A 9823-nucleotide genomic window follows, 5' to 3' on the forward strand; every position below is an offset into this window, starting at 1 on the left:
CGCCGAATTCTAGTTTTCCGGCGAGATCGACTTTATTTGAAGTTTTGGGATCTCGCCGGAAAACTGGAAAAAAACGGACTCGTCGGGATGGAAAGTGGTCGGGGAAGCTGCTGGAGTCCGCTGGGGTGGAGGCGCGCGCGGCGCCGTACGGTGGAGAACGGACGGAAATCCGCACCGTTTTACGGTGCGGACGTCCGTAGCAGAGAAGCCCTGTATATATATATTGTTCACTACGAACTTCTGAAAGTCATCCATGTAGGCTTGTATAATAAAGTAATGTAGCATATATGAAGTCAATCTAAACATTTTATCCACTAAAAAGGAAAAAAATATTAAATACTAACTGTGCTGCTATACATAAAGGATTGGCATAAATCATATTGAGGGAACCCAGTTTGAATAAGAAAATAAAATATACGAAATAATGTATGGTCTATGTTCATTATTTGGTATTCTCTTCTTGAACCTGGTTTGCTATTAAATCATTGGATGGTTCAAAGTTTTTGAAAAGATGTGATTGATTGGGAAGGAACAGCATTGTAAAAAATAAATTTTTAAGCATCATGTCCTCATTGTCCTGTTCTTGTTTGTGGTTTACAGAATTTTAAATAGATAGCGCTTGAAAACAGAGTATCCCTCAGTGGAAAGTGGAAACTCATAATCCATTTTTGGACTGTGATCACGTAGGATGTCCTGGAGCTTCTATTTCTCTGATACTGTTCCCTATACATACATGTACATGTTTCTTTGAATTTATGTCAGGTCAGTATTTGTGTAACTCTGCCTTTTTGCAACTGTTTAACACATTCCGCTTCAACTTTTGTAGTTCGAGTGGGATCAAACGCCTGCGACTTTCGTGTTCTTATAACATATCAGATGAGGGTTTGATTGAAGTTGCATCAAAATTTCCACTGTTGGAGGAACTTGACATCTCAGTATGCGAAAATCTTTCACATAAACCTGTGAAAGTGCTTGGGCGCTCTTGCCCTCTTTTGAAATCATTCAAGTTGAATAAAAAATGGCACAAATATAGAGACAACTTTTTTGAAGAGATTATTGATGATGATGGTCCTTGGAGTAAAGATGACGATGCACTTGCTATAGCAGGAACGATGCATGGTTTACACCACCTGCAGCTTTTTGGGAATCAACTGACCAATGTTGGATTAAGGGCAATTCTTGATGGTTGTCCTCATCTTGAGTCACTTGATCTTTGCTATTGTTTCAATCTTGATCTGGAGGGAGATTTGGGAAGAAGATGCAGTGAACAAATTAGGAAATTGTTGCTTCCCACAGATTCCATTGCTGGTTATGGATTGATGCCTTCTACAGATTGGCGACCTTCCAGGGAGACGAGTCCCCCATCACCTAAACTTCATGAATTCTGGGCCTGGGACTTTGATTAGAAGACGGCCCTTCCCATGGTTTTGACGATTGTGTAGTGTGTGGGATTTTGATAAGGTGGACACCAGCTCTTGAACTACCTGGGACATAGCGGTCTTGAATTTGAAGGGAAAATAATTTCATCCATCCAACCGGTTTAGACTTCCTTCGCAAGAGGTGTGGCTCTGTGATGGTAGTAGAATTGATCCTTTTGAAACTGTAGGCACTTCCCTTGGGAAAGAGATGAGACTCGCGTTTTTTCTTAGCCCTGAACCCTTTCTAAGTTTCTATAATTTAAAATTTATAACCTTATTTTCTCATTTAGTTGAAAAATAACCTTTTAGCAGGATAAAAAGACATTAAGACCCTTACTAAACTATTTACCTCTTGCAATTCTTTTCTCTCGTTCTTTATTTTTCTACAAACAACAACCCAACTTCTTTTATGATTTAAAACTTAAGCTCTCTTATTGATTTGGAACATTATCGAAAACCTTCTTGTTCAAGGTAAGTACATTGCTAATCTCTTTGATTTTTTTTTCTAGAATTGAATTATAATTTACTAGTCAAATAAAAGTACAATCATAGGATTTTGAATTTCTTTTTTGAAGATTTAAGATTTAAGGGTTCTTCAAGATTGAAATTGAATATTACAAGTTTAATTTATTTGCAAGTATGATCGCAGCACAGTGCAAGTATGATTGGTTGCTTCTTTTGTTTGTTGAAGCCAATTAAGGGGTGAACCTCAGAGGAATTTTTCAGTGCTCTCGAAGGACCACGTGGCAGTCTGACGTGGTCCTCCGTTCTATTTAAATTTTGACATGTGGAATTTCATGATGAAAAACAATTTTCGTGATTTTGTCAAAGTCCATTTTGGGTTTCTTGTTGATATTTTAAATCCTAACCCCTAAACCCTAAATCCTGAACCTTATACCCTAAACCTATACCCTAACCATATATCATATACCCTAACCCCTAAACCTTAGGCCAAACTCATAAAAAACCCAAGACGGTCATTTCACAAAATACAGAAAACCTTAGTTTATATTTTAGTTGTAATAAATCCACGTGTCAAAATTTAATTGGCAAAGGAGGACCACGTCAGATTGCCACGTGGTCCTTCGGGAGTATTGAAAAATTTCTCGTGAACCCCATATAGATGCTTCTTCATTATGTAAATATTAAATGGAAAAGATTGTCAAGGATTGAACACAAGGTCTGAATTCTGCAATACACACAGAATATTATAATCTTATATCTGGACATTAGTTTGATACTTTGATGTTTTTATCAATTTTCACTCGGTACTAAAAGATGAGTTTTCATATCCTCTCTAATAATGTAGGAAAAATATTGAAGATGGAAGACTCGTTTTTCAGCACCAACAAAAATGAAGTTTTAGGTTTGTCCATGACCTATGATTCTCATGTTTGACAACATGCTTTCAATTTTTTCAAAAATATATAGACAGATAATATGAGAGTTTAGTAAGGGTTTTAATGACTTTTTATTCTGTTAAAAGGTTATTTTTTCAACTAAATCAGAAAACAAGGTTATAAATCTAACTTGGTGACCAAAAGATGGTCATTTATCGTTATCATCAGAAAGGCTCCCTAACCTTGTGTATATATGTATTAAGAGATCATTGGATCAACATATGAAATTATAAATCTAAACGCCATGTACCTAATATGTGGGCTATTGTCAAGCCCAAAGTTGCTGACACCCCAATTTAAAAGCACTCACCCGCTCAATGACTATCATTTCCCAAGTAACACCTTTTGCTCTCCCCAAACAGTGAAACCCTAAAATCATCCCGCCATGATGAGCGAATCCTCTGATCGACGCAAGAGAATCCGCCGCAACTGGACGGAGCTCCCTGAGAAAGCTACGTCGTCGATACTCTCACGGCTCGGAGCTATCGAAATCCTAGAGAGCTCTCAGAAGGTGTGCATGAAATGGCGCAAAGTCTCCAAGGACCCTTTGATGTGGCGCAAGATTGACATGCACAATGATGGTGACCTCGAAGATATGGACTACGACTTGGAGGAGATGTGCCGCCATGCCGTTGATCGGAGCGCTGGTAATCTGGTCGATATTAACATCGAGTACTTCGGCACCGATGAGTTGCTTGAGTACATCACTGAGAGGTATACATCACTCTCTTTTTGTTGGATGCTTTGATCTGGTTAGGGTTTCTAGGGGAGTTTGATTGGATTTTGTTACGGGTGGTTTTCATGGTTATTGTTGCTGGTATGTATTTGTTTCATTCAATTTCGATTTGGGTATGGCTTCGACTATTCCTCAAGCCTGCCGATTAGTTAACCACATGCATGGTTTAGCTGATACCGAGTTGTCGATGCGAACCCAGAGATAACTATTACGGTGAGAGATGAGCAAAAATTTAAGGCTCTGATTCAAAAATCAAAATTATCTTGATTCATCCCTCCCTGGGGAATTACTAAAACATTTGTACATTTGGTGATGTAAGAAAGGTGATTGAAGTTTTTGCTTTGTGATCGAGCCTGTGAAAATAATGAATTCAAGGTTTTGTAAGTGATGTGATATCGGTATAGAAACCCCTCCACTGAAAGTTGTAGTACATTCTATTTGGCATCAGATGATGAGATTCTCATCAATGTGATAGTTCTTTTTTCTCCATCTTTTGTGAAACTAGAAGTACATTAACACATAGCTAGATGAAACTGTCGTCCTTGACTTTCTAGCATCTGTTTTCCCTGATATTGTTTAGACAAAACAAATTTGTACATGTACAATATGTTTTTTCCAATCGATTCTTGTTTTGATGTAAAATTTATTTGAGTGGTGTTTGTATGTGTCACCATGTAACACATGCATCTGATGCCTTTTATAGCTCAAGCGGGATCAGACTCCTCCGACTATTGAGTTGTGATGCCATATCAGATGCGGGATTGAGTAAAGTGGCTTCAAAACTTCCATTGTTGGAGGAACTTGAGATTTCTGTGTGATAATATCTCCCATGAAGCTTTAGATGTGATTGGGCGCTCTTGCCCCTTTTTGAAATCATTCAAGTTCAACAAAGAGTGGTGTCAGTTCTCACAAGATGGCAGCGGGCCTTATGAGTTTCATTTTAGTGATTTTTATTCACGTATTCTCGATGCTTACCAGAAAAGGAATCAAGCTCCTTTTCATTGGAATGTGGATTACGATGCAGAGGCACTTGCTATAGCAGGAACCATGCATGGTTTACAACACCTACAGCTATTTGGGAATAAGTTGACAGATGATGGCTTGAGAAGTATTCTTGATTCTTGTCCTGATCTTGGCTCACTTGATCTGCGCCATTGTTTCATTCTCAATCTGGAGGGAGATTGGAGAAGTATATGTGCTGAACGAATTAAGAAATTGTGGCTTCCCCATGATTCCACTGAGGGCAAAGAATTTGTTGCTATATCTGAAGCTTATTGTTTTAAATGGACGGAACTCCCAGATACAATTACAGCATCAATACTGTCAAGGGTTGGGGGGATTGAGATCCTGGCGAACGCTCAGAAGGTGTGCTCGAAGTGGTTCAAAATCTGCAAGGACCCTTCGATGTGGCGCACCAGTGACATGCGCAATAGTATTCATTTTGATGACTACAGGCCCTTCTTCTTCCATGAGTTGTGTGAACATGCCATTAAGCGTAGCCGTGGTAATCTGGTTGACATCAACATCGAGAACTTTGGCACTGATGTGCTCCTTGAATACTACATTGCTGAGAGGTATTTCATCATATCACTAGTCTTAGATGATTTATTTGTACGATCCGTTTCAATCCTTTTTTTATAATAGTTCCATTGTTTTTTCTTGATACATTCGTTGTAGCTATCATAAGTGATCTACATTTAACGGTGTTTTTTTCTTTTTTTTTATATAAAAGTATAATATATATTCTCAACAAAGGAATTCCAAAAAAGTTTCTTAATGAGCTGTTTTTTACATAGTTGGGATTGGGGAAGGACACTTATGCTCCGAGTGCGTGAGGCTTTGGATTGGTCTTTCTGAATTACTCTGTTGTTATACTATTTTGAGGCCTAAACAATCTTGTCTAAATGCTGCAACCATTTAACCTTCTGTTACTTGAATTGGTTAGTTTAACAATTTTCAAGTTATTTGTAAGACTTCCAATTGTAAAAGAGCAATTGAAATTACACTCTGTATTCGGCCAAAAGTAAAATTACAGGACTATAACAACGTTGAGAGTAGATTAGCATGTCAATGTAATGGATCTTGGGCCTGGTTTCGTGTGTTGGGCCCAATCTGGGTTGTTTTGTTTCAAGTTCTCTTTTACTTCAGTTTTTTATTGGTAGTTTATTTTATGCTTTCAATAAATCTTGACCATTTGGTCTCGAGATGTGAACGTTGTCCCAGTTTGCGCATCTTGCGTGCCATGTTTGTCCTAGGTAGGCGGTAAGTTCATTGTTTTGTCAAATGGTCGCAGCCTCCTAGTGGCATGGTATGATGAAACTCAGTCACTGGTAATATTTTCCAGTGGCAACATAGTAGGAAAGCTGATAGACATAGTAACTTATGGCTCTGCATGAGCATTATCTTTCCGTTATGTGTCAAAATGGTAAAGCAAATGCAGTAGCCAATGATGCACTCTTTGCTAAATTGTTGCTTGTTAAAATGCATAGGATTGTTAACTCCTGTTATTATTTCGGGATGTTTATGCAATATGAGGTTTATGTTTTATGTCTACCCCTTGTATTCTGCGGTTTCGTTAATGTTTAAGGCATGAGAGCGGCCGTTTTAGACCCTATATAAAAAATTAATAATAATAACATTAAATTGGTAGGTGTATGAATAATAGAATGAACTTGTCTTAAAATTTCTAGAAAATCTTTGAAGCTTCTCTAGTTGTTGAGTATAATTTCTCTGGGTTATGGCTAACATATTTATTTTAAATTTTTCAAACAGTTCAAGTGCACTCTAACGCCTCCGTTTTGTTGGTTCTCATAGAATAACAGACGAGGGGCTTCATGGAGTGGCTTCAAAATTTCCAATGCTGGAGGACCTGGACATTTCATTGATCGAGGATATCACACGAAACTGTTGCATTGATCGGGCGCTCATGTCCTCTATTGAAATCATTCAGATTCAACAAACTTTGGTTCATAGAAGATATAAATGGTCGTTACAAGCTTGAGCACAATGACTGTGCACTTGCTATAGCAGGAACAATGCCCGGGTTACACCACCTCATGCTCTTCAGGAATCAGCTGACCAATAAAGGCTTGTGCGCCATTCTTGATGGTTGTCCTCATCTCGAGTCACTTGATCTGCGCCAGTGTTTCAATCTCAAGTTAGGGGGAAAGCTGGGAAGACGTTGTGTTGATCAAGTTAAAAAGTTGCGGCATCCACATGATTCTGTCAATGACATTGACCCATCATATGATTTTGTTTTTGATATGTAGTGACTTGGGTCTTTGGGATATAGATAGAGTTGGAACTTGGAACTTTTCACAGTGCCTCCCTCTTGCTTGTTGCTGTTTGTTTTTGACAACTTATTTATTTTTTGATTATGGGAGTTTAAACTACATGGTTAACTTGAACTTAAGTTCTTAATTCAGTTTAGCCATCTGAGATTGCCTGCGGGCTGTGCATTTACTTTGCCTTGAGTTCAGCGTTCTTAATGGGCCAACCCTGGCTACAGCGCATGCCATTTTCATTAGTTAATTTCATATGATTGTTCCTATAAGTAAACCAAGAGCGTTAACAATGATGTAGATACTTGGATGAGAATACTTGGACATTCGGGGAAAGTGCGTATATGATCCTGATGCTGATCAGGACTGTGGCAGTGTTGTCATCAAGACAAGCAACTCCTTTCGACAGAAGTCGAGCAAAGAAGCTGACCGACTGAGTCCCATTATCAGTGCTAACTGCTAATGCAGCGATAGAGTATGAATTTGGAACAATTGGCCTCACAGTAACGAGAGTACTAGGAATATGAGAGTCGCCGCAAGTCCGCAACACTGCTTATGCCAAACCAAAGCCAACTTGTTGTCCTCTTGCTTCCTGATTTGGACCAAGTACGGGTGTGAGGATCAATATACCCATCATCCTCAAGACCCTGATCAACTGGTTTGGGGAGGCGCCATTCTCCTCTGTAAACATCAAAAACATAGACACCAGATGGAGAGGCCTCCCCAGGATTTGGCTCAACTGATTTCGCTCTTATTCTCTAAAGTAGGGCTTGGTCATGACGCTTGTAGCATCTGCTTAACAAACATTGTAAGAGAACGGCACTGATGAAGCAATTAATATTATGTACTAAAAAAAAAAATATCTGTAAGTAATCTGGTTGCAGTAATACACAATTACACATCCAAATAAAACGTCTTTGCTCAAATATGACAAATAATATTTCTTAAAATACGTTAAAGATATGAACTCTCTTGTTACAAGAGCATAGTTGCATGACAATAACTTGACTAGTTCTATCTCTTGCAAATTTTTATTCCCACATATGTTATTCTAGGTAACAATCCTTAATTCTTTATTGTCTTTTCTTCAGGAACTCGATGACATAGGTTCCATGAGAAATAGGGAAAAACATTGTTTCAGTAAACCCTGCACATTTGGCTAAGTTGTCCATTTCAGCTATTGTTCGGTCCTTACCACCATCAAACAATGTCATCATGAAAATGTCATCTGCTAAAATCTGCATTGTTTCTGGGGTATTCTTCAGCTCTTCGGGAAGCACAAAATATTCCACAACTATCACCTTTCCGGCTTCTGGTAATGCCTCCCAACAGTTTCTCAATATCTTCTCGCAATGCTTGTTATCCCAATTATGAAGTATCAACTACAAGGATAATTAAAGGCAATTCAGATAAATTATTCATACTTTGATCGAAGTTGAGATACATCAAAGAAAATATATAGTTAAATATAATAAAACTAGGTGAACCATCTTTTGGTGAACTATTTGAAATCTACTTTATGCGGTTATGTAACATCATGAATTTCGGTGCATAATTGGTTATGCACATTAGCAGTCACACTAGGTGGATTATTGTAGTATTACACAAAATGGTGATTTACATGATAACAATCTAAGAAATTCAAGGGTTCACAAGCTGGAAGAAAATAACTCACCTTCAATATGATTGATTGTGTTTTTGGAATGGAGTCAAACATCTCCACTTACATGTTTCACACCTGCTTATAAAAAAAAATTATAGGATGATTATTATACATGTTATAATTTATTCAAAGTGTGGATGCATGTATATATATGTCTGTGTTCATATATAGTTACATAGAAATTAGAAAGTGTACAATGACATGCCTAATTCAAGAAGAAGAATGACAACTATATGAGATGAAACATTTTGAAGGGACTAAAAATATATACCTTGATAATTAGGAGCCTGAACAATGACACTAGAGATGTCGAAATTGATGCCATGGATATGAGGATACATAGACACAATTTTTGCGAGGGAACTTCCATCACCACCCCCTGCATCCATCAGCTCTTTCACTTCTTCAAAACCTTCATAGACCTTGAGAACCTTCAGATCAAAATGTAAATAAGAGGCAGTTCTCATGTGCTTGTTGAACCATGAAATCATCTCAGGTCTCTCGGACATGAACTCGTAGAAGCTTACTCCATGGGCTTTACAGAAAGGAACACTCCCCGGTTCCAGCACCGGGTGCTTGAGCATGCATAAGCTCTGTATAATGTGCATTTCAGAGCCTGAGATAATTTCTGATGTGAACGAAACTCCATCTTCATTTGGCACTAGGCACAGTAGTACTTCTTTTGTTAGACCATAAGCCCTTTGTGGTGTTTTGTCATTGTGTCTTTGTTTGAGATATGTAGAAAGGAGGGATTTGACGGCACTGAGAAGGTTGAGGATTCGCTCTAGATTCTCAGCTGCTGCATTTGGATCTGTGGTGGGGATTTCTGAAACAATTTCTTTCGATGTAAGATGAGCTTCTGGCCCTGACTTAGCAATGATATTGAAGACATCGAGCTCTATTGCAGCTCTTTGAGCCATCTGAATGCAAATCGAACTTCCCAAATAATAAGCGGAGATATCATTTTCTAGACTTACTGGGGTTGCCATAATGCTCTTTTGCTATCTAACCACTTTGCTATATTACGATTAGTTCTTAGGCACCATTATATAAGCAAGAGCTTACCAGTAGTCAATAATGGATGTGTTCAACATGCAGTTACACATTTAGGATTTAAAAAATCAGAGATAATCATTTAGGAGTGTTATAAAAATCTGTGAAAGTCTGAGTGTATTCAATTTAGACAGTTTGTAACCAAAAAAAAAAAGGTGCGTCTATTGTCATCTCACAAACCACTTTGTTCACCCCACACGTGTTGATTTATTGACATACCAAAATACTCTGATGTAAAATTACAGCAAGGGACAATAAGTTGTTACAAATTA

The 9823-nt window shown here is 38.0% G+C and overlaps 1 protein-coding gene and 1 pseudogene across 1 annotated transcript; one reads left to right on the forward strand and one right to left on the reverse strand.

The window, feature by feature from the left end:
* Positions 1-3203: 3203 nt before the first annotated feature.
* LOC101292245 lies at positions 3204-6823 on the forward strand (annotated as a pseudogene).
* Positions 6824-7908: 1085 nt separating this feature from the next.
* Positions 7909-9418, reverse strand: LOC101292538 ((S)-scoulerine 9-O-methyltransferase-like). Its single transcript, XM_004306368.1, has 3 exons — positions 8770-9418; positions 8551-8573; positions 7909-8217 (listed from the first exon to the last, which is right to left on the reverse strand). Exons 1-3 carry the CDS (start codon positions 9416-9418, stop codon positions 7909-7911), a joined length of 981 nt encoding a protein of 326 aa, XP_004306416.1.
* Between the last annotated feature and the right edge of the window lie 405 nt (positions 9419-9823).

This window comes from Fragaria vesca, linkage group LG6 (assembly GCF_000184155.1).
Source record: "Fragaria vesca subsp. vesca linkage group LG6, FraVesHawaii_1.0, whole genome shotgun sequence".
NCBI classification, from domain to species: domain Eukaryota; kingdom Viridiplantae; phylum Streptophyta; class Magnoliopsida; order Rosales; family Rosaceae; genus Fragaria; species Fragaria vesca.